The sequence below is a fragment of the Fukomys damarensis genome, unplaced genomic scaffold, assembly GCF_012274545.1.
Source record: "Fukomys damarensis isolate Sample0158 unplaced genomic scaffold, DMR_v1.0_HiC HiC_scaffold_17, whole genome shotgun sequence".
NCBI classification, from domain to species: Eukaryota; Metazoa; Chordata; class Mammalia; order Rodentia; family Bathyergidae; genus Fukomys; species Fukomys damarensis.
The window spans coordinates 23,772,718-23,798,601 of record NW_022900929.1 but is presented as its reverse complement, the minus strand read 5'-3'; the positions used below and the strand labels follow the sequence as shown (position 1 = coordinate 23,798,601).

At 38.5% G+C, this 25,884-nt stretch overlaps 1 protein-coding gene across 4 annotated transcripts in view; it reads left to right on the top strand.

The window, feature by feature from the left end:
- The window catches only part of LOC104862775 (BTB/POZ domain-containing protein KCTD7), a 95,309-nt gene that overhangs the window by 54,886 nt on the left and 14,539 nt on the right, over positions 1-25,884 (top strand). For 3 of the 4 annotated variants that reach the window (XM_010625005.2, XM_010625010.3, XM_010625008.3), the window contains 2 exons: positions 1,597-1,763; positions 15,968-16,137. In XM_010625005.2, the coding sequence (XP_010623307.1) occupies positions 1,597-1,763; positions 15,968-16,137 (337 nt within the window). The remainder of the gene's footprint in view (positions 1-1,596; positions 1,764-15,967; positions 16,138-25,884) is intronic. The other variant, XM_010625006.3, reaches the window with a different exon arrangement.

The following is a 25,884-nucleotide window of genomic DNA, read 5'->3' as shown; positions in this document are numbered from 1 at the left end:
CGACCCCCCTCTCAGCCCCCCCCCCCCAGTGCTGGGATTATAGGAGTGCGCCGCCACACCTGGCCTAAATTACCTTATTGAAGATTGGATTTTCATTAGTTCATGTTTGCAGTAAATAATGATTATGTTCATCATGGTATGGGTATCCCACAGTATTTCTCACATTTGAGCAGGTATCAGAATCCTCTGAACAGCCTGTGAGGACAGTGACAACTGGGCCTCACCCTCCGAGTCTCTGTGGTCATTGGGAGTGTGACCAGAGGGGCTGCTTTGCTCACACTTTCTTGGGCAGCTGCGCTGTCTGCCTGGGTCATCACTCTTTGGAAGCCGTTTTCTAGATAGTGCTTGAGACTTACCCAGACAGTTTCTGTTCACTCCTTTTCCATCCCCAGCATTTTCCTCCTAACCTTCTGTGTACCTCACTGCATATCCAGTTAGCTAAAAACCCTGGAGTTATTCATTATGTCTCCTTCAGCCCCCTTCCTTAAACCTGTAATTCCCTGAGCAAGTTCTGTTTACTCTAGCTCAGAAAAGTCTTAGGAATTTCATCCTTTCTAACTGTTTTCTAGGCCCTTATTTTGTCACTTAAACTTTAGCATATACTCCTGTTATTTCTGTCACTAGTCTCTTTCCCTTCAGTTGTTCAGACAGTCACTTGTATTATTTTCCGAAGCACAGATCTGATAATGAAACTTTCTTGGTCTATAATCTCCCTTGGTTTCTTGCCAAATAATGAACTCCAGAATACTAGTGGGCTTCACTGCCTGGTCTCCTTCCCCTCTGACACCTTCCCATGCTCCCAGTGGCACAGCCCATCGTGTTGTAGTCCTCTGCCCACACTGAGCTTGCTGTGAGACAGGCAGCACACATTCACACTTGGGGTTTCGTCTCCTGGGAGTGGATATCCTTTCACTCAGTAGAATCCTGTTTCTCCTCTAAGCCTAGATATCACCATTGTAAAAACCTCCCACTCCCATAGCAGGTTAAGTTCTGCCCTGTGTTTTCACAGAACTTGGTTTCTGCTCTCTCTATATGAACCATCCCATTAAAACGGTAATTATTTGCTTATCTCTGTCTCCGTTTCATCTTGAACTTAACAAAGAAAAGGACAGTGTTGGTGAACCTTTTAGAGCTTTCAGTGATAACAGTGTGTTGGCTGCCGCACGCATGCCATAGGTTCACTACTGCTGGACGAGGCTTTCACATAACCCCGACACAGGCACATAACCCAAGGAGAAGTTCCCATTTGAAGCCTGTAGGAGCATGTAGAGCAGTTATGTGCTGCTGTCTTCTATCAGAGACCTCAAACTCATTTGGCATGTTTAGCCTCTAGTTATAAAATTCTTAGATCCTAACCAGGCGTGGTGTCACATGCCTTTTATCCCAGCACTCGGGAGGCTGAGGCAGGAGGATCTCTGTGAGTTCAATACCAGCCTGAGCTACATAGTGAGTTCCAGGTCAGTCTCAACTACATAGTGATACCCTGTCTCAAAAACAAAAAACAAAACAAAACAAAAATTCTTAGATCCTCCTTAGTTGATACAAGAAAAACTTGGATAAAATCCAGATCATTTATAATCCTCTTTTGAATTTTAGGCTTCAGCGGGAGGAGGAAGAGGCCTTTGCCAGCAGTCAGAGCAGCCAGGGAGCCCAATCTCTCACATTTTCTAAGTTTGAAGAAAAGAAAACCAACGAGAAGACCCGCAAAGTTACTACAGTGAAGAAATTCTTCAGTGCTTCATCCAGGGTCGGATCTAAGAAGGGTAATTTTCTAATGCTCTCTTTCTTATGTGACTGAATGAGATACAGAGTAGATCCACAGTGTACACAACGGGCACAGCTTTCTATTTCTGTAAGATTTTAGGGAACACCAGCCCAGATTTAGAACCAGAATTAAGTTTGGGGGCCAGCCAGAATGAGTAATGCTATTTTTGATTGGAGGACATTGTGTTTTAGAGGAGCTCATTTATTCTATAGGGGAATAGAAACATTTGAAATATCTACTTTATAAAAATCCATTCCTGTCCAGATGATTATATCTTTGCTGGTTTTATTTTTGTATCCTTATGTATCCCCTTTGTAAAATACTCTTACTTTCCTCAGCTTAGAGAAATGGTTGCTTCTAGCCTTGAAAATTCTCTGAGAGGTTTTCTTTTTGAGAGACAGCTGTGTCTTTTTCTTTTTTTTTTGTACCGGGGATTGAACTCAGGACCTTGTGCTTGTGAGGCAGGCGGCAGAATCACTGAGCTAAATCCCCAGCCCAAGACAGCTGTGTCTTAAGGAAATGGGGCGGGGGGACAGATAGAGAGTCACTATGGTCCCAGGGGGATGGAAGTAACTCACTAGGCATTTTTTTTAGTGCATGGAACTGTATGTATTTAGATGACCTTGTTCGTCCTGCTTCCTAATATGCTATACAGCCACAGAGGATAGTCAGTAACGGCACAGTCTTTGCCATCGCAGTGGCCTGATGTGAAGCAAGAGGAGAATCTCTGTGTTAGAGCCCTGTCTCTGAACCTTGAGTTGCTATGTAGGAGTTTCACAGTACATTGAAGATGATGACAGAGTCTGGAAATCCACGCTGATGTCATGAGAGAAGCTCCCTTCTCAGAGCCCCACTTTCTTGTGGCCCAAATGTCACCTCAGTGTAACTTGGTCTACTAAAGGCAGAATGAATAAAAATGTTGCCCTTGAGACTCTTCTAGACACAGTGATCATTGCTACTATTTTTTAAAAGGAAAGGTTGCTTATAACAGACACATTTCTAAGAAATGCATATGTTTAGCTGGTCTCAGTGGCATATGCCTGTAGCACTAGCTGTTCGGGTGGCTGAGGCAGCAGTGTCACTTGGGCCCGGGAGTTCAAGGCTAGGCTGGGCAATGTAGCGAAAGCCTGTCTCATAGACAATAAAAAGAGAAACTGACAACTTTTTTTTTTTTTTTTTAATGGGGATCGAACTTGAGATCTTGTGCTTGTGAGGCAGGCAGCGGCACCACTGAGCTAAATCCCTGGCCCAGAAATAGACAACTTTAAATAATTTTTTGTTCACATGATTAATTTGGAGTTACATTCTGGTTGGCTACCAGTTTTACTGGTTTCTCTCTACTGAATAAAAAGGGAAATAGTCAGTACCTGTGAGAGATTGAATAAGAGGGTTTTGGCTCAGGATTTATTTATTTATTAGGAGTTGGTGAAATGGAGTGGGTAAAGGAATAGGCTTTGGAGTTCCTCCGGGTTTGACAGTCGAGCTGTTTGCAGGCTGCTTGACCTTGGGCCGTCTAGTCTCTCTGAGCCCTGTCTGCACTGAGGGACAGGTAAATACCTGCCCAAGTCATGTGACATGGGCTAAATGAGCCAGTGTGTATAAGAGCCCAGCGTGGCACCTGACACACATAGTGACTTTCTAAGAAGTAGTAGCATTTTAAAATGCAGAGGTCTTTCTCTCGGAATAATCTCTGCTGGTGAGAAGCTCAAGGCCATTGATCAAAGCCATCCATACCTGTTTAGCTTAAATTCTGTTTCCTGCTGTGGAAACATCTCATTAGCCTTATAAATTTATTCTATCTAGTGATTATGGTATATATTTATATAGCAGATGAAATAGTAAAAGAATTACAAGCCATTTGCTTTAACTGCTTCATTACACAACTAACACTGTGTAAATCCATTGAAGTTTCACTAATTGACCCAAGGTCATATAATGACTTGATGGATCAGAACTTAGTATTCTAAGTCCCAGTTCAAGTTTTCTCATTTTACCTTTTTACCTCAGATACACTGTAGAAAACTAGCTCATATATATAAAGTACTAAATATATATGTATTAAACAAGGTTTCTGTTGCTTAAGTACATAATTTAGTATTGTATTTTTCCTGAATCCCTTAATGGTTTAAAAATAGTCATATCCTAAAAGCCTTTGTACAGTGTGGATGATGTTATGGAAAGAAGCTTCATAATCCACTGCAGAGTCTTTAATTTTCATTGTAAAAACTTGTATTTGGTATACTTTTTACCTTTTTTTTCTTCTGAAAATATCTTTTTGTCTAAAAATGGAGGTGCTCCCTTGAAGCATGGAAAGTACTTATCTGTGGGAGTGCTTTGATTCTGTTGTCCAGGGAGGGGGTGTGTATGTGTATGCGTGTGTGTTACTAAGGATTAAACCCAGGACCTTGTACATGTTGGCAAGTGCTCTACTCGTGTTACATCTGCAGGCCTTCTTAATTTTATTTTTAGACAGGGCGTTGCTAAATTACTAGGCAAGTGCTCTACCGCTGGGTCACAGCCCCAGCCCTGCTAAGTGTAGTTTTAACTCATTAGGTCATGACTAGAAATAGACTTTTTTGTATTCTGCTTTTTGGATTTTTGGGGGAGTTATCAGGGATCGAGCTCATGACCTTGTTCTTGCGAGGTAGGAGCGATGCCACTGAGCTAAATCCCTGGCCCTTCTGTATTCTTTATTTTACTACTTCTTTATATGCGATGTTCTTGCTCTTGATATTTTACTTGTATTAGTAACTCAAAAGAAAGCTCTTAACCTGGACCAGCTTGGTTGCAAACAAAACATTAATAACCTTCTAAGGGGTTTGACAAATATTTTGAGATCCTGTCAGAGCTATATGCTCCTTCAGAGCAGGTAAATGGAACAGCGTGACTGTAAAGACTCAGTTACATTGTAGTGTTTTATAGTCTCCAGAGTTGGGGCGGAATTATCTGTATTGTTTATAGAGTAAATCATAATGGGCTGGACCAGTAATATATTCCATTGTTATCACCCAGGGTAGAATCTGGTATAACCCCCCTACCCCAGGGCCTTAGCATTGAGCTACATCTCCAGCCTTTTCTTACTACTTATTATGAGACAGGGTCTTGAGCACTTGCCCAGGCTGGGCCTGAATTTGTGATCCCCTGCCCACCCTCCCTGAATGCTGGATCACAGGTGTGCACCACCGTGCCCACCTTGTGTACCTCTTTTACAAACTTCGCTCCTATGAGAAATAGCTTTTCTTTTTTCAGAATTCAAATATACCCATCTCCCTACCTTAGGTTCTAAATACTATTCTTCGCTAAGATGAACTAGAGGTTCTTAGAGAAATGAGTGATTCTGGTGCTGGAGTGGGAAGCAACAGCTCCCTCAAGATTTTAGGGAGATGTCAGAGGATCCAAAAGTGAGCTTGAAAGGGTTCCTACTGTCAAATCTAGTACAATTTGAGTGAGTCATAGAATATAACTGATTGAAGTGACACTGTACCTGCCTCACAAGCACAAGGTCCTGAGTTTGATCCCCGTACCTAAATAAATAAATAAATAAATATAACTTGAGTAAATTAATAATCTATGAGTGTTCAGCTAATCATATTAAATAAACAAACAAATAAATAAATAAGACATTCACCGGGCATGGTGCCACACACCTATAATCCCAGCACTTGGGAGCTGAGGCAGGAGGATTATGAGATTAATGCCAGCCTGAGTCACCTAGCAAGACCCTATCTCAAGAAGCTAATAAAACAAACAAACAAAAGACAACAATCATCATCACAGTGAGATCTGTTCAGGGGAGTGTCATCAGTGGATGCTAATCTAAAATGAGGTTAGGGAGTTTCCTGAGGAACAAGTTATGAACATGGTCTCACATTAACTCCCTCTTCATTTGTTAGTTGCAAATGAAGAAATGATAATATAGCAAATGAGTGCAGATTGGACATCATGTGTCTCCAAATATAATACTTCTCTTTTTTTTGGTACCGGGGATCAAACTTGGGACCTTATGATTGTGAGGCAGATACGTTGCCAACTGAGCTAAATCCCTGGCCCCTGATACAATACTTCAAGAAGATCACAACATCACTTCTGAAATAGTTAAGCTAAAATCTGCAGCATGAGGTAACAGCAGACAAACCCACGTTGGAGGATAGTCAATAAAAGAATTGGCCTGTAGCCTTAAAAAAATTATGTCATGAAAAATGAAAGGAGGGCTGGGGAACATTTCAGGTTAAAGATGAAATAAAGATATATGAACCCCAAATGCAATATGTGTCCCTGAATTAGATCCTGTGTCAGAAAGGGAAAAAAGCCAAAAACCTTGATTTTTAGACAATTGATAGAATTGGAGCATGGATTTTAATAAAGTAAAAGTATTATCATTGTAATATTTCCTGAATTTGATAACTCTACTGTATACTTATGTAAAAGAATAATCCTTGTTGTTAGGGAATAATTGTGTCAAGGGATAAAGTTCATGGTATATGTGAATCTAGTGTGAAAAGTTTTGAAAAAAACAGTATACATAAGAGATTTATCATGATAAATTTTGTGAATTTATGTTAAGGGTATTAAACTCTTTGTGACAGTCTTGCGGTTTTTCTGTAAATCTGAAGTTTCTTCAAAATAAAATTTTAAAAATCAAAAATATAGTCTTTTAGCATTCAGTGCCATTCCAAGACCTGAATTTCAGATGTTAATTAAATAGAAGCTTGGTGTTCATTATATCATGCAGAGAATCACGAATGAACCACTACTTTAATCATGAGGGCCTTTGGCACTTGGATGAAACTAAGGCAATTTAGGATTTCCCAGGCTAAATTTGGAACCCCTTTTGTACTTGTGCCTGTTTTTACAATTATTTCTCCAGTTGACTCTGGCTGTATTTTCTTTTTACTTTGAACATTGTTTATCTTTGCTTATGAGGTTTATCTTGTAAATCACCTTTTATAATGTGTCAAGTGGAATGCATAGCCCTTCGCTGGGATGCAGGGTATTGTTCTAGCACCCCTCATGTACCAAAGTGTGCAGATGCTCGGGTGCCTGGTATCAAGTAGCTAAGTATTTGCATATGACCTGCGCAACTCTTCTACATATTTAAATTATCTGTAGATGACTTACAGTACATAATGCCGGGTAGACACCATATGAATAGCTGTTGGCCTGTACTGTGTTGTTGAAGAAATCGGGACAAGAGACAGAAGTCAGCATATGTCCAGTTCATCTTAGTCTGAGGATGCAGAACCTATGCCTATGGATGGCCAGCTACATTTAGACATGATAGCTTTCTGATCTTCATTGCCTAGTACTAAGGGAAGTTTTATGGTCCCCCCCAACATCAAATATGTGGTATCTTTTATTCCCTGACACCAACTTGGGTATTCAGTGATTCAGTCCTATTCTGACACTACCCAGAGTTAGCAGAGACCTCACAGGTTAAAGATCTCAGTCTTAAAGAAGGTACCCATTGTCACCTGGATCTGTGGCATCTGTACTTCTCCCCCACCAGTTACAAGGCAACTTCTTTTCTCAAATTTGATCATTTACTGTAGTGAATCACAGAACTCAGGACAACACTTTACTGACGTGTTTACCGGTGTGTTATGAAGGACACAACCTAGCAACAAATGAGGGGAATGTGTGCTCTCTCAAGCATGCCTTCTAGAGCCCCAGTGAATATACCAGCCAGGAAGCTGTCTGAAGTTTGTTGTGTAGGCCTTTTATGGATGTTTCATTACATAAGCATGATGATGAATTCATTGGCCATTGGTGATTTAAAATCTCCAGCCCCTCTTGTCTCCCCAGAGTTTGGGGTGTGGGTCTGAACATGCCCACCTTCTGGTGACCAGCCCCACCTCTGGAAGCTATTAGGACCCCAGGGCGATAAGGGGCTCTTTATGAACAACAAAAGATGCTCCCATCACTCAGGAAATCCCGAAGGTTTTTAGGGCTTCTGTGCCCAAAACCTGGAGCAAAGATGAAGTATATATTTCTTAAACCACAAACTTTCTCCTCACCTGTGTCATATAACAGTAGAACTGTAATAATTTTACTAATCTCTTCTATGTTAAGATAACCAGAGAAACATGTAGAGGTTTTGGTACATTTTAAAAATTAAGATGTAAAATGTTTTTATTAAGCTAGAAATGGTATTATCTTGACTCTTAATTCCTCATACTTACTGGTGAAGGTTTTGCTTTCACAGATTTACTTACAATATCAATTTAATATATAATCTGCTTTTCAGGCAGCCTTTCTTAGTAGGTACTCTTTTGATACTCATTGGTTGATTTTGATTGATTGACTGATTGATGGATTGATTGAGATGGAGTCTGGCTGTGTCACCTAAGCTAGTCTTAAACTTCTGGGTTCAAGCAGTCCTCTCTCTGCCTCCTGAGAATCCAAGACTTATAGGCGCAAATGACCTTGCCTAGCTCGTTGGTTGTTTTAACAAGGAATAAACATGTTACGTTAATAAAAGGATGTTATGGTATTGTTATGAAGAATTTAGGCTTGGGGAACAGGCAGTCCTGCATTCCAATCCCTTCTCTTATTAGCCTGTGACTTTGAGCACTCTGTGATTTAATCTCTCTAATCTCAGTTTATTCACATATAAAAACCATCTAGCTAACAAAATTGTTAAGGATTAATGAGAATGATTAGCAAAGCATAAGATTTGACATGTGGGAAATCCTTGAGGGACAACGGTGCATATTATTTCATTATAATTCAAGATAAATGTTCTGCTAGAAGATTTTTTGAATTGTTTAGATTGGGGAATGGAAGGCTTGGTATCATGGTTGACTGGATGTACCTGAAGTACATACTTTGTTTCTGTGTTAAAAACATATGATGATTTTAAGTTGAAGATCAAGCATTTGTTGCTGGGTCCCGGCCAAAGCTGTAACTGTAATGTAGGCAAGGTGGCTCTTTTCCATCTTCCTCCTTCACTTCCTTCATCTTACATGCTAACACCTACTTTCTGTTGAAATACCCCATTCCTGAGCACCAGATACCCAAACTGTATCTCTCTCACTTTCTGCCTCTACTCTCTTACTAAGGGTTGATTTTGAGGAAGGTTAGGGAGAAACAACCAACTATCAATTATAGTAATTTATACTAACTTACAGCTACCTAATATGATAAACTTCTTGGATATTTTAGGAAATTTTTTTTAACATGGCTATTTATTTATATTTTGGGTTTTTGAGACAGGGTCTTGCTTTGTAGTGCAGGCTGGCCTTGAACTCACTCCTTGAACTATGTAGCCCAGGCTAGTGTCAAACTCCTAGCAATCCTCCTGCCTCAGCCTCCTGAGTGCTGAGATTACAGGCATGCACAACCATGCTTGGCAAGAATTTTTTAGTCACTGTACCATTCCAAATATTTAAGTTCAAGGTGACCAAAAATTGCATTTTGTTCTTTAATTTTTATAAGGTAATATAACAGGAAATATGAAAAAACAACAATTTTACTAAATTTATTCAGTATAAGAATCAACTGATTGAAATGACACCTGCCCAAGCAACACTCAGGATAGTACATAAACAAACATGCTGCCCAAGTGACACTCAGGGTAAACTTTTAAGTGGTTAAAAAAAGTGTTAGGGCCAGGGATTTGGCTCAGTGGCACCATGCCTGCCTTTCAAGTGCAAGGTCCTGAGTTTGATCACCAGTACTAGAAAAAAAATAGTATTTGTGGGAGTGGAATGTGCACAAGTAAAATACAGTGGACCCTCCTTTCATATGAACAACTGGAGTTAATTAGGTTAATGGAAGATTCATCTTCCTCTTTTTATCTATAGTGCGTACCCAGGTTAACATCCAAATCTCAGCTGTACTGATTTACAACCAATTTGAGTTACAACCAGCCCTCAGAACTAATCAAATACATAAGACCAGGGTTCACTGTAATAAAGGCAGTGATCAGGGTTTTCTGCCTTTGGCAAGCCAGCAAGGGATTGGTGTCCTCTGAAGAGCTGGCCGTCTTCTTTTCAGATGAAGACAGTTGTTGCATAGGTGAGCGCAGATTTTGGAATGATGCATGTAGGCCTGGGTTCAAATCCTAGCCTTTGACCCTTAAATAGCTATGATATCGTTCAAGTTTCTGAGCTTCATAAAAGTATTACTGGGAGGGACAAGATAATATTATAAAAGTACTTAGTACACAGTATGCATTCCCTGTCTGTAAATTATTACCATTATTTCATTATATGGAATGTACATTTTTTTTTTTGTATTTTTTGCGGGGGGTATTCTGTAAACTTCAGTCAGGCTGGTTGATAGCATTGTTGCTCTTACTGATTTTTTAAATCTTCTGTTTTATCATTTACTAAGAGAGTATTGAAATCCCCCCCACGCTTTTTTTATTTTATTTTTTTCTTTTTGGGAATGGGGAATTCAAGAATTTGTATCCCTAGCCCTTTGAAAGAAAAAAAATTTTTTTTAAATTTTGAGACAGCGTTCCACTAAGTTGTTAAATTGCCCAGGCTGGCCTTGAACTTGCAGTCCTCCTCGCTCACCCTTCCAGAGTTGGGGCTGCGGGTGTGCACCACCACACCCAGTATGCTTTCTTCTTGGTTACTTTTTATAAACACATCTTTATCTCCACTGTTGGCTTTTAAATGTACCTTTTTTTTTTTATTTTTGTTATTCTGAGTTTATAGAATACATCTTTAACTGATCTACCTTCAAATTACATGCCAACTTACAAATAACAGCCTTAAAACAGTATTCCTAGGTGTTTTCCCCTCATGCTTTGTGTTGTTGTCCTGTATTTTAGTTCTGTATGTGATATAAGTCCCACAATCCATTATTTTAGCTTAAAGTAGTTAATTATCTGTCAAATAAAAATTTTAAGTAAGAAAACCTTTCATATTTGTCCACGTCATTTCCATTGCTGACAAGTTTACATGTTTAATTTTCCTTGCTTCAAGGACACCCTTTAATGTGGTTGCAGTGTTGATTTGCTGGTGCGGTCTCACAACTTTAAAAGAGTTTGTATTTTGCCTTCATTTCTGAAAAAAAAAAATTTTTGCTAAATACAGAATTTCAATTTGGCAGGGTTTTTTTCTTGTCAGCACTTTATAAACATTACTTGGTTGTCCTCAGATTTGTGTGATTCCTGATTAAAAAAACAATAGGGCCGGGGATTTAGCTCAGCGGTTCGGTGGCCTGCCTTGCAAGCACAAGGACCCAAGTTCAATCCCCAGTACCAAAAAATAAATAAATAAATAAAAATAAAAAATAAAAAATAAAAAAACAATTTAAAAGTCTACTTACATGGTTTGTTTGTTTTTGTTACTCTGTATGTACTGTGACTTTTCTCTCTTGACACTTCCTATAAGCATCCTTTGACGTTTCTTCCAGAAGATCCCCTAAGGCTTTCTTTATATTACTCATTATCAGCAGATTATGCTATGTCTTAAATCAGGCACAGTGGTGCACCCTATAATCCCAGCATTCTGGGAGGCTGAGGTAGGAGGAGTGCAAGTATTAAGCCCAGTTGGGGCAATTTAGTGATTTAGTAAATTTAGTGATTTAGTTAAACCGTATTTCAAAATAAAAAAGGGCTGGGGATGTAGCTCAGTGTGAAGGCCCTGGGTTCAGTGTGAGTACTGAAAAAAAAAAGACATGTCTGGGTAAAAGTTTCTTCATTTTTTTTTTTTGTGCTTAGAGTTTGTTCAACTTTTTGTAGCTATAGACTTATACCTGTCATCAATTTTTGGAAAATGTTCCACCATTATTTCATTATTTCCTAAAATATTTCCTTGCTCCCACTCCCCTTCAAAGACTTCATATATAACAAAGTGAGAATGGTTTATATTATCCACAGACCACCAATGCCAGCTTGTTGTACTCCTTTTTTTCTCTATATTTTATTTTGGATAATTTCTTTCACTATGCGTTCCAAGTTCCCTTTTTATTGTGTTGTCTTATATACTGTTAATCCTGTCCAGTGTATTTTTTATTTCAGATGTAGTTTTCACCTCTAGATGTTTAGTTTGCTTCTTTTTGTAACTCCTGTTATGTTCCTGTGTTACCTTATTGAGTGCATTTATAGTTGCTATTTTAACATTCTTGTCTACAAAATGTATCATCTATGATATTTCTGGGTCTGTAATTTATTAATCTATTTATAAGGTTGTATTTTTCTACTTATTTGCATACCTGGTAATTTTTGACTGGATATTAGACATTCTGAATTCTGTGGTTTGTGGCTGCTGGATTTTATTCCTTTAAATATTGTTGGACTTTGTTCTAGAATACAGTATGTTACTTGGAATAATTTTGTTTGTTCGTTTGTTTTTATGATGCTGGGAAGGGAACCCATGGTCTGTGCATGCTAGGTAAGCACTCTACTCTACCATTAAGCTATATCCCAAGTTCCACTTTGAGACCTTTTCAGCTTTGTTAGAATGAGTTCTAGACTGCCTTTGGTCTTAGGGCTAACATGACCCAGCTACAATATTCTGAGAACTTACTCGGTGTTCTTTTTTTTGTAACACAGGCTCACTCTCTGTAGTTCAGGCTGCCCTTGAACCTGCACTCCTCCTGCCTCAGCCTCTGAAGTACTGGGGTCATGTGTATACACCACCATTCCCAGCTCAGTGTCTTATATTGGAAGGTCCTCCACCTCTCACTAATGAAAAAATGAACTGTTTCCAACCTTGTGTAAGGACTTGGGGTTGTTGTGCTTGTATGGCCTTACCCTGTCTTCTTGGGTAATTATTTCCCTAATCTTAGTTTTTTCACATGCATGTGCAGCTTTCAGCTAAAGGCTTCAAGGACTACCCTGTAGATGTCTGGAGCTTTTTCTTTGCTGCTCCATTCTCTCTAGTATTTTGCTACGTAAGTTCTGGCCACCTTGCCCTCCCTGAACTCCAAATGCATTCTCTCTAACTCAGCATGTTGGCTGGGCTCCATTTGAGTTGCCTTTCTCTGCTACAGCAGGTGATATAGGCAGTGAATTGAGGTGCTCACAAGACTTGACATCTTTGCTTCCCTTTTCATAGGGGCTAATCTGCTGTCTGCCTTTTACGTAAAATCCAGAAACCATTATTTCTTCCATTTTGTCTTACTTTCTGATTGTTGAGGTAATTGGGTAAACCTGATCTGTCATAGATGGAATTGTAAGATTAAATGAAGCTTTAAGACTTCTCTGAGCACACAAATGTCAACATAGTCTTTGGCTTTCCATTCTGATAAAAAATGTTGCAGGAAAAATGCTTCTATTCTTGTCCTAAGTTAGATTACCTGATTCATTTTTATGCTTTAAAAAAATAGGTCATACATCTGAATAGCTAGAAAATAAAGGATGTATAGTCAAAAGTTGTAATCAACTTCAAAATAAATTTTGTGGTTTGTTTTGTTTGCTGTGCTAGGGATTAAACTCAGGATTCTTTGTCCTTTATCCATCTAGTTCCTAAGTAATGTGTTTCCCCACATTCAGATATTAATTTCTTCTGTATCTTTCTGTGCATTTTTTCTCATTGACCATCACATATATTCTTATCCCAGTTCTCTTATTTTACATAAAGGATAGCACCCACATATACCATGCTTTAAAAGAAAAAAGCATTATATTAAAGAGCTCTTTCCGTATCAGCTCACAAAAACCGTACTTTTGGGGTTTTTTTGTTTTTTTTTTTTTGGTCATGCTGGGGGTTGAACTCAGGGCCTTGCTAGGCAAGCTTTCCATCCCTGAGCTGCATCCCTGGCCCCAACACATACTTTTTAAATTGTGAAGCTGCTGAATATTCCGTTTCATGGATTAAATAATAATTTGTTTGGTTCCTATATAATCATTTGTTCCCAGTTTTTGTTGTTACAGGTAGTGCTAAAATGAGTAGCCATGACCATATTTTATTCTGTACTTGTGAAATTGTATGAGTAGAATACCTCTGAGAAATAGAAACTATTCTGCCGAGGTATATATTTACTTTTAATTTTGATTATTGATAAATTGCCTTCCTTTGAAGTTGTATCATTTTATGTTGCATTGCATAGTATGAGAATGTCTATTTCCTGTATTCTCAAGATTACACTCAGATTTTTGTGCATTAATTTTTAAAATAGCTTATTGCTGGCATGTAGCTCAGTGGTAAAATACATCTAGTATGCATGAGACCCTGGGTCCCATCTCCACCACTACAAAAAACAAAATTGTTTAAAATGGTATGGTATAGTAGTTTTAGTTTGCATCGTTGTTATCAGTGAAATTGTGCATCTTTTCTATGTTAAGATCCATCTATATTTCCTTTCTCTGTACACTTGATATTCTTTACCCATTTTCTATTGCACTGTTGGATATATTTTCTGTCTTATAGGAGCCCTTAGGGAGAGTAGTTCTTTGTCTTTGATGCTGTTTGAAATTATTTTTTTCAGTTTGTTGTTGGACTTTTGACATATGTTTTTTCCCATACATACAAAGTGTTTCTAGTTTTTGGATTACATTTAAAAAGCATTTGATAATTTAAAAGATAGCCAAAATGCAGCCAAAACTTTTTCTTTCTTTCTTTTTTTTTTGCACTGAGGATTGAACTCGGGACCTTCTGCTTATGAGGCAGGCGGTGGAACCATTGAGCTAAATCCCTTGCCTTACCAAAATTTTAAGAAAGATAGCCAACTGGGTGTGTTCTAATCTATGGGAGGCTCAAGCAGGAGAATTGCAAGTTCAAGGCCAGTGTAGACTACACAGTGAGTTCAAGGCCCCAGCCTAAATAACATAGCAAGACCCTGTCTAAAGAAAATGAGAAAAAAAGGGACCTGGAATTTAGCTCAGTGGTGCCATGCCTGTCTGGCAAGCGCAGGGTCCCGGGTTCCATCCCCAGTACCAAAAAGAAATGGACAAATACTACATCCTGAGAAAGACCTATAAAATATAATTTGTTGTGCTAACTGCTTAATATTCATAATATAAGGGGGAAGAGATGCATTTGCTTTAATTTGAACATAAGCAAGTATACCTCACATGAATTTAATAGCTAGCCATATAATGTATAAGTGAAAGGTAGACTCAAGTTTGCCATGGTATAGTTGTATATTATTTTAGATAATTAATAGGTATTCATCTCACTTAAATATACCACTCTAATAGGAATATTGTTTTTAGTATCTTAAAATTTCATTGCAATCTCATCATTAAAATCTATCTCTGGAATAAAATCAAGAGTTTAAGTTATAAGTTCAGAATATATGAGTATGCTAAGAAAGTAGTGAGTTGATGTTAATATCTTTCAAAGCTACTTTTTCTTTCTGATTATCTTTCTTTTTTATCTTATAAAGGGAAATTGTGAATATGAAATCCTTTAATTCCTTACAAGTATTGAATTAGAGAGCATAGTTCAAAATCAGGAGACCAAGTGATAGTCCATACCTTCCAAAGGCACTGTGACTACCCAGTTACCTTGTTCTGTTTGTTTGTTTGTTTGTTTGGTTTTGGTACCAGGGATCAAAGTCAGGACCTCACATTTGCCAAACAGGTGCTGTGCCACTGAGCTAAATCCCCAGCCCACTTACCTTGTTCTGTAAAGTCCCCATTTTCCTTTTAGTGTAGTATTTATTTGAAGAGAGGAAAAGATTGTATGCTCAGATGATTGAAGAATGCTGTTGGCTTCCCTCATCCCCTGGGTATATGTTCCCTCCAGTTCCTTATGCTGCTCTGAGTACATTGTTTCACTTTGAGCAGTAACTTGCAAAATAAATGGTGGGTAAATAATTGTGTCTCCACACAGACAAATTGGCCTTTTCCCTTTTGGCAAATAGGATGGGATTGGGAGCAGTTGACAAACATTGTACATTTCCTCTCATATTTTGGTGCTTCTACTGATTATTATTTTACTTTTTGACTAGCTTTATAAACTCAGGCAATCTGAGAAAATTATTCAAACTAGTGTGGTATTTCAGCGTTAATGATTAAATATATACATATAGATGAAAGCATGATGTATTTTGGCTAAGAAAATACTAATAGAGCAAGTTTTATTTGAGTATCTTAGATCATGAAGTTTTATCTGCTTATACTTCCTACTCATAAAATAGATTTTGTTTACTTTGAGGAAAGCTGACCATTTAAACTGAAAGTGATTTAAATTGCAGTTTAACTTTAATAGAACATAGTTTAAGTAATCTTAAATTAGATGCTTAGTGATTCCATGCATAGATCTTCTCTGTTATGAAACTTACTATGTTTAATTTTCCCAGCAGAAATTCAGGAAGCAAAAGCTCCCAGTCCTTCCATTAACCGGCAAACCAGCATTGAAACGGATAGAGTGTCTAAGGAGTTCATAGAATTTCTCAAGACCTTCCACAAGACAGGCCAAGAAATCTATAAACAGACCAAGATGTTTTTGGAAACAATGCATTACAAAAGGGTAGGTTGAGAATAACCACTTAGAGTTTTGGTTTTAGGAAAGGTCATAGAAATAATGTAATAAGATCCTGTCAGTTTACACCTGAGAAAGTCGAGACTCTGAGATGTTATTTACCTGAGAAAAAGCCTCTGAACCAAGTGAAAACCTGACTCTCAAGCTAGTACTTTTCCACTGCAGCTGAGTGGTGTTTAGGTCATCTTCTGTGGAAATTCTGGCTTTGAAACCACTTGAATTATCTACTTGAGTAATAGGGCCTCCTAACTTGTTGCCTCATAACTAGTATAAACTGCCAGGCTAGACCTTTAACTCTGTGTAACAACTCTTAGCAGCAGTAGCAATAGGTTTTTGTTGTTACTTGTCTTGGTTTTTAAATTAGGATTTAAAATTTTTCTCACTTTGTCTTGTTAGAGAAAGCTAGAATTTAGATATTGAAAAGGACCTTAGCAACTATCTGGTTTCAATCCCTTTATTTTATAGATGAGGAAATTTAGAGCCAGAGACTAAGGGACTTGTCCAAGGTTACAAGGTGAATTGGCCAATGTCAGAAATAGAACCCTGACTCACACACCTGTGCCTTTCTAACCCATGACTTAGTTACAGTAATTCCTAGGGCTGCCTGCAAAAGAATTCCTTTTGTAAGTAGGAATCAATTCTGTTTTAATATAGTGCAGCCACTAACCTGAAGAGTTAGCTCTAAACTCTCTGGTGAAGTAAAGAAGTCTTACAGAAAAAAGAAAAGGAATGAGGAAATCAGCAAGATGATTAACTGCTTAGTTCTTTTCTAGCTGTGATGAGATGTCACTAGGCTAATGGGCAGTGGACTTCTGTCAAGATATTTTTAAACATCAAATTCAGTTTTAAAGGCGAAACAGCTTTCTTGATCTTTAGGAAAATAGTGACACTGTAAGGGAGCAGCCTTCTTTTCCTTTAGGTATCTGAGCAAGTAGTGACATTTAGTTAAAGCAAGCAATCTAGCATTGATTTGAGTGTGTGTGAGAAGTAGTAATGGGCCTTCTTAATGTGGGAGGATTCAGAGTTCATGTGATACACAATTTTTGTTTTGTTTTTGGTTTTTGTTCTTTTGAGATGGGGGTCTCACTATGTAGTCTAGGCTGGCCTTGAGTTCCTCTTCCCTCAACCTTAGGTGCTGGGATGCCAGGCCTGTGCCTGGCTTACAACCTTTGTTTTAGGATGGGGGTTGGTATCGGGGATCAAACTCAGGACCTTGTGCTTTCAAGGCAGGCAGCAGAACTACTGAGCCAAATCCCCAGCCCACAACTTTTTAAAAAAATGTTTTTATTTTCTTTATTATTTATTCTTTTAACCCTAAACACCATATTTAAATATATATTTCTTGTTCCAGCAAGTTTTATCACTATCTCCTGACCTTGTAATTTGATTTTAGTGCTCTTACCCTTCCCTTCATCTTTTCTTTTCCTCCTCTGCCTTTCATATTCTGATAGTTGTGCCTTTACATTTTAACGTTATAATTGAATACATTGACTTTATATATTCTGTATGATTAAAAATTCAGTGTTTTCTCTTATATATTGAATTTAAAAGTTAAAAGCCAATAAAAAGAACATTTATATTATTGTTACTTTATAAGATCCAGGGTTATGTTTCTAGAAAAATACAACTTTTGGGCCAGGGATTTAGCTCAGTGGCACCACATCTGTCTTGTAATCACAGGGTCCTGAGTTCAGTCTCCTGCACTGGAAACAAAACAAAACACAACTTTCATTTTTAATCATAGTTGTGTAGTTTATTCTTGAGCCATCATGAAAAGTTTATAGGGCTTCTATATTACCTTAGTATTTATACTATAGTGCATATAGCATATATGCTGTGTAATAATGTAGTTTAGAAACCTATGCAACTTGGATTTGCTTTTCTTTTGTTCAGAAAAATAATGGTCTGAATTTGGTTTGGAAGAATTTCATTGACTTTTTAATCAGTACTAAAGACTTAACTAACGACTACATTAAAAACAAAAAAACCTTTTAAGCCTCTTTATCTGCATGGTGTAGATACCACTGTGCCTGTTGTCAGTGCCTCACTAATTGTTATAAGAGACCTGGGTATGGCCTCAGGCTTCTCCTATTTGAAGAGCCACTGTGCAACCCAGTTCCCGTTTCATGGTTAACACCTGAATCCCACACGTCTCAAGTGTTTTTAGCTCTAGCACAATGCTTGTCACATATCTGGTACTGAACAGATATTTTTTTTTAACTGAATGTCCTTCAGGAAGCCCTTCTGGCCTCTGTCTTCAAGTGATTGTCCTTCAAATAAATATATAATAAACACTTTTTACATCTGAATTACTTAACTATCTTTAAATCATTAATTATACATATGTCTTGGGAGAATTGATTGAGTACAACTTGCAGTAATTCCTGTGAAGTGGTGAATTACAGAATAAGATGCTGTCTAAATTCTGTTCACCAAAACTATTTCAACTTGCCTAGCACACAGAAGGTCTTGGCTTCAATCCCCTGCACCACAAAAGAGAAAAAAAAAGGAACTTAATGTTCTGACCAGTTAAACCTTCTGAATTCTACTCTGAGGGCCTATTCAGTATAAACATTGATTATTACCTATTTAAAACTGCCCTGTAGACGTTGCTGTAAACTGATAATTCTTCCCATTGTGTCCCACAGTAGTTTTCTTCCTAGATCTTGGAAATCAGAGATATGAATTCACTTGGCTGTGTCTGTTCCTACATCATTCCTGTTTCCTCCATCCTGGTGTATACCAGTGCCAAGCAATAACCTTTTCTCCCTATGGGCCAAGTCTAGAGAATTAAATATTTTCAGAACTACATTTTTTAAAAAAACTTTTTAAACTATAATATATCTCACAAAAGGAGATCCCTCTGGCTAAGATTTCAGCACACACATAATTTACGCTCACTGTGGTACTGCACTGTAATGCTTTCCTTCTTTAAATTCAACAAATGTTAATATTTTCCCATGGCTTGCCTTTTTTCACTTTTTAATATAACCAGTATTATTGTTAGCTACTTAATGTATGCATTGCCTTATTATACTTTATGTCCTGCATAATGAAATATTTCTGTTGCAAATGAGGCAAAAAATCCATTTATCTTGAACCTAAGTTCTCATCAGCTGCTTTTCTCTTAAAGGACAGACACCATACCAGTTTTAAGTTTTATTAAGAATATAGGGAGTAACAAGGGGAGAAAATGAGAACCAAGACCTGTCATGTAGAGGTACAAGATTCCAATAATGAATGTAACTGTACTGTATACCTAAAATGTATCAATAAACTCAATTTTTAAAAAAAAGAAAATAGGGAGTTGTGAAAGAGAGTAAATAGAATTTACAAAATTAAGGTTGTTTTTTTTTTAACTTCTTATCTTTATAGAAAAACTCAAATTTAAAAATCTCGCTATAAGAACCAAGCTTCATTCACACAGGTCTAAGAGTGACATGGATTCAGGGAATATGTGGTCACCCATGCAATAAAGTATGGATAGATTTGCTTTGTCATTTAGATGAAGCCTTGAGTGCAAAAGGTAGTTTTAAAACATTACATAGCCCCAGCTGGATATTAACTTTTCCCATCATAACTAGAAAACCATATTATCCAACTTTGTGAGGTCCTTGGCTTGGTGAAGAGGTTTTTTTTCCTGTGCATTTGTTTATATAAAAACATTTTCCATATACACTCCTAAGCAAGAGGTTGTGGTGCATGCCTGTAGTCCTTGCCCTTGGGAGGCTGAGGCAGGAGCATTAATTAAGCCTCTAAGCTCAAGATCAGCATGAGCAACATCATAATCAAGACAAATAAACAAAACAGTATTAGACTGCACTTAAAGCAAAGTAACTAATATTTGGAGGAATTTTTTTGCTGCCCCAGCTGTTTAGATCCTGCCCTTGATAAACATACCAAAACAAAAAACAAAAAAAAACCCAAAAACCCTCATTTTCGTGTATTCTAAGTGCAGTCTGCCTTCTCTATAAAAGCATGACCTTCCATTTTCTCAAGTACAGTCTTTTAATCGTTAGCTATTGCACGAAAGCCTTATAATAAACTCAATTTCTTAATTCAGCTTTTTAAACTAAGTTTTTATATTAGTCATATGGATAAACTGTTTTTCCTTACTAAGAAGGCAGTCAAGCAAAACTTGAGGTCTTTGCCACTTGCGTTATTTTTTTCCTGGCCAGTCATTCTTTTATAATCTGGTATTGATTATATTAAATTTACAATTTTTCCTGGTATTAATGCTCATAATATGTTTTTTCATATTTGAATGAAGAGCAAGAACTCATAGTTTAAGATGTGATTTTATCTTCAGTCACCTTTTTCCCAAAATAAAAAATTACCTTACAATGACCTCACTATTCTAAACCATACATTTATAAGGATTAGTTTGCTGTATTTAATCACTGTTAGAAGAAAACTTAATGAACAAAATGGGCATTGGAGAAAATTTTTAAAAAAGTAACAGAGGATCCAATTTTAAAATTAGAAGCAGGCCAGGGATTTAGCTCATTGGTGCCGCGACTGCCTTGCAAGTGCAAGTTCCTAAGTTTGATCCCCAGTACCAGGGGGGAAAAATAATAATAATAAATAAAACTAGAAGCAGTGCATTCTTATATGCAAAAACTAAAAAGGTCAGCCTCACAGAAGCAGAGTGTGGAAGAGTGGCTTGCAGAGGCTAGGAAAGGGTAGAGTGTAGGCCAGGCAGGTAGGAGAGAAGGGTGTGGACACTGGGGTACAGCTGGACAGGAGGGCCACCCTGTAAGTTCTGTAGCCCACACTTAATTGTGGATTTCAAAAGAGCTAAGAGAAAGGTTCCGATATGGGGATAAGTTAATGGACTTGCCAATATATCACTGTACCCTCTACATGTGTATAGTTATATGCCAATTAAAAGTTTAAAGGGAAAAAATCAAAAGCAGCAAGGATGAGAAACAAAGCACTAAGGGCAGTAGGTAAAACTCTGAGCTTCGGGAATCTAAAGTCATTAAAAAAAATGTAGATTTCCAGGGATTTAGCTTAGTGGTTGCGGTGCCTGCCTCCCAATGGCAAGGTCCTGAGTTTGATCCCCAGTACAAAAAAAAAGAAAATGTAGATAAAAGATTGAGTTGAGGGGGCCGGAGATTTAGCTCAGTGGTTGCACCACTTGCCTGGCAAGCGCAAGGACCTGAGTTCAATCCCTGGTACAAAAAACAAAACAAAACAAAAAACAAAAAACCAACCCCACAACAACAACGAAAAGATTGAGTTGACAACCATATTGAAAGTGATGAGTGAATAAAAATAACATAAAACATGTCATAAAGAGAACAGTCATGCCTGAGAGAAGCTGTGCAAGACTTAGGGGAACTGTGGTGTTGCCTCTCAAGCCCTCACCTCAGCTGTTGGACACAGTGTCCTAGCGTCCTCAGGCTGAGCCCTGTCAGGGCCTTGCCACATGGGCTCCTGGGGGCAAAGGGCTGTGCAGCGGCTCCAGTCTGCAGGCCCCTTGCCACTGCCCCTGGGGGATGGGAAGGAAGTTTTCTGCTTCCTACAGAGCTCTGTTTTATTTTGTGTTCTTGTTTGCCTTTTTAATTGCTTATTACGGATTGTGGAAGACTCCTGTTTTTCATCTGCAGGCCTTTGGACCTTTCCCTAAGCCTTACTGGTTAGCCTAAGTGGCAGTGGCTGCACAAAATCAAAACCTTTGCACAGTTGCATCAATGAACTCCAATTCAGAAAACCAAAAAAAATCAAAACAAAAATAAGCCGGGCATGGTGGCGCATACCTGTAATCCCAGCACTCGGGAGGCTGAGGCAGGAGGATCACCGTGAGTTTGAGACCAGCCTGGGCTACATAGTGAGTTCCAGGTCAGTCTCACTACATAGTGAGACCCTGTCTCAGGAAAAAAAAACAACAAAAAAACCCACCAAACAAAAAGGCAGAACTCCGATTCAGGAACTGAAGACGACTTTTTTGTTTTTTTGTTTTTTTGAGACAGGGTCTCACTACGTAGTTGAGACTGACCTGGAACTCACTATGTAGCCCAGGCTGGTCTCAAACTCGTGGTGATTCTCCTGCCTCAGCCTCCTGAGTGCTGGGATCACAGGCATGCGCCCAGCCTGAAGACTACTTTTAATGCCACATGATTGGCAGTGTCACACCCTTAGAGAAGAGAACAGATGAGATATTAGGGGCCTCTAGAGTGTAATGAGTAATGCTGTATCTCTTCAAGCTCTAGTGATGGCAAAGTATTTTAAACAAAAAAATGTCTTTGGCAGTTGTACCATTCTACTACTTGAATGCTCCCATCTGCACTGTCTCATGAAGTTCATGGTAGCGTGGAAGTTGCTAGAACACTTAGCCTACTACATACTTCATTCAGGAGGAAAGGTGAAAGTTAGAATTTTTTTGTTGTTGTTGTTATAAACATTTTATGGTGACCTTTATAAAGAAAAGGTAGGAGTTCATTTATAATAAGTTACTACTCAGCTACTACAGATGATGACTTCTGGCTTTTTTCTTGGAAATGTGAAACAAGCAACTGGACTCTAACAGTTATTACCAGTAATTGGATTTTAAAATTGCCCTATTTTATTCATCTAAATGTTTAAATTTACATTCAGTTACTGACTAAATAACCTGATGAGATGGACTTCCTCCAAATATGAGGATTGTATGCATGATATACTTATTTTTTATTTTTGGTACTGGGGATCAAATTCAGGACCTTGCACTTGTGAAGCATACATGGTTCCACTGAGCTAAATCCACAGCCCTTGCTTGATATACTTTAAATGTTAATGCTTAAATTTTATTTAATAAAATTAAAGCTGTAATATGTTTATTTTCCTTTAAACGTTGTTAAAGGTGCAGAAATAAGCAATATGAAGAAAATGGGGTGCTGTCTTGGTTATTTTTCTTGTTGCTGAAACAAAATATCCAACATCCAAAAGGGGGAAAGGTTTATTTCAGCTCACAGTGTGTAAGAGGTTTTAATCTGTAAGCTGCTGGTTCCAAGGCAGGGTGACGTGGCAGAGGGGCATTGCACAGGAGAAACAGTCGGTGGCATGGCAAATAGAAGGCAGTGAGCAGCAAGCAGTGGCAGGGAACCTGCCTTCCATCTTTTATCCTGTCTGGAATACAAGCCTTTTGGGTGTTGCCACCCACACCCAGGGTGGGGCTTCTGCCTTCAGTAAATCCATTCAGCCACACCCAGAGCTATACTAAACCAGTGGACAAAATAAGTACCACACACCCTTAATTTTAATTACTTAAAATTAGTACCTTCATTTATACTGCCCCACCTGTGAGTGTAGGAGGCTTTGGGGGAACATTTAGATATAAGCCATTATGTTCAGCCCCTGGCCCTCCAAAGACTCATGCACATCCCTTTATGCAAACAGCATTTTTTCCATCTCTAAGAGTTTCCAAAGCCCTAAACAGTTCAGTGTTATTGAAAAGTATCCTCTGAAATTCAGAACAAACTCAGCTGGAAGCCCCATAGAAATGAAAAGAAAATTATACATTTCCAACATACAATGGCACAAGATAAACATTTCCATTCCAAAAGGTACAAATGGGATAGAAAGGAATGGAACCAAAGCAAGTGCAGAGCCCAACAAGGTAAACATTAAATCCCATTGGTCCATGTCCAGCATCTGGTACAATCTGTGGCAAGATGTGAACTTCAAAGGCTTTGGTGGCTCTGCCCCTATTTTAACTGCTGGTGGTTGTAGATCCCCTGGCGTCTGTCTTGAGCTAACTTTGCTTACTCCTTGCAGTTTTCCTCCGGTGATCCATGTCTGGCTTCTCCATACTTGTGGAGCTCCCACTGCACTTTTGCCTTCACACTCACATCTTCACACAGTGCCCTCTCAGGAGCGCACTGCCTGGCTTGCCAGGCCTGAAATCTGGGTGGAAGCCTTCCTGACTGCATACCTCTTGCTTTCTGCATGCACATAAAACTAGCGCCATGTGGATGATGCCAATGTCCGCTGCCAGCTGGAGCAGTAGCCAGGCTTCCTTCTTTCATGGCTGTTGTGGTTGAGAGCCCGGATTGCTGAGCACTATGAACCCAACCCCAAGGAACAAATTTTCCAGACCACCACCATTCTGGAACATGGTCCTGTGGGTCTCTTTTCTCAAAGCAGAGTCTTTCACCTTGGCAATTTTGAGGCTGCACAAGCTGGAGTCCTGCTGGTTCTTGTGGTGTCCTCAGGCTATCTTTTCCATTGTCCTGTTCCTTTTCAGCAACAAGTTCTCCTCTGCTCCATCTTTGTAAGCACTAATTTTATTAGAGCTTTCTTTTTGGCCAAACTAAAAACTTTAAAAATCATTCTGCAGAGCCCTTGCTTCTGATTCTCCACATAGATCTGGCTAAAAGCCCCCAATGCTAACAGTCCCATACCCTCATCATTAGACTGCTTTGAAATTTCTTCTGCCAGATTAATTACACTGTCTTTAATCTGAGTCTCATGCAAAGTGTCTGGGCATGAGCAAAATTTCATGACAAAATTTCAGACAGATTTTTAGCTAGAGCATAACACTTGCGATCTAGAGTCCAGTGGTCAATGTAGTTCTTGTTCCTAACTGAAACCTGAACTTGGTCTTTACCAGAAGCATTTCTAACAGTATTCTGATTTTCTGTGGTTTGACCAGAATCTCTCATCAAGTACAGCCTCAGGCATTCCAGCTCTACTTTTTAGCCGGCATCTCCAAACCTTGCCTAAGTCTGCCACAAGCTAGTTCTAAAGGCTCCTGAACCACATGGTGAGGTATGGTCACAGCAGCAACCCTGTCCTTTCGGTGCCAAAATCTGTCTTAGTTACTTTTCTCATTGCTGAGACAAAATACCTGACACTTACAAGTTAAAAAAGGAGAAGTTTATTTGGCTTACAGTTTGTAGAGGCTTCAGTCCATAATTGGCTGCCTCCAAGGCAGGTCAGCATAGCAGAGAGACATCACAGAGGAGAAACAGTTCATGGCATAACAGGTAGAAGGCAGCAACCAGAAATAGCAAAAAGTCAACCTACCTTTCCCTTCTATCCCATCTAGGCTATCAGCCTTTTGGGTGGTGCCACCCAGAGCTATGCTAATTCTAGTCAGTAGGCTAATTTAATACTACATACCCTTAATCCCAGTATCACATGCTCTAAATCCCGCCACCTCTGAAAAGCCCTACATATGAGCACATAAGGTTTTGGGGGGATATATAGATGCAAGTCATAACGGGCTAAGGGTGTAACTCAATGGTAGAGTGCTTGCATAACGTGTGAGGTTGTGGGTTCGATTCCAGGAACCACCAAAAAGAAAAAAAGAACATCACAATAGATTAAACAGTAGCAGTGCAAAAGAGACTTAATGAACCCAGAAAATAGATCATGGAGTTATTAAGTTCTAATATTTAAGGAATTAGTCAAATAAAGGTTTTTAAAACGAGATGGAAAAAACACTACTTTAGCCAGACAAGAAAGGTAAAGAATATCTCTTAGTATTGTATTGAAAGAAAGACACCCACATACCCATATTTTAAATTACAAAGAAAATAAACTTTAGGGGAAAAAAATGACTTTTGACTTATTCATTATTTAAAAAAAAAAAAAAAGACGGCCTCAGTGGTTCATTTATACTGCTAGAGTATTTTTCTTGGAAAGTCTGAAAAATCTTTTAGAATTTTGTAGAACCCCAAAGAAGTCATGAATACAAGCCAGCTGTAACTTAGCTCTTTTTTTTTTTTTTTTTTTTTTTTTTTTTTTTCC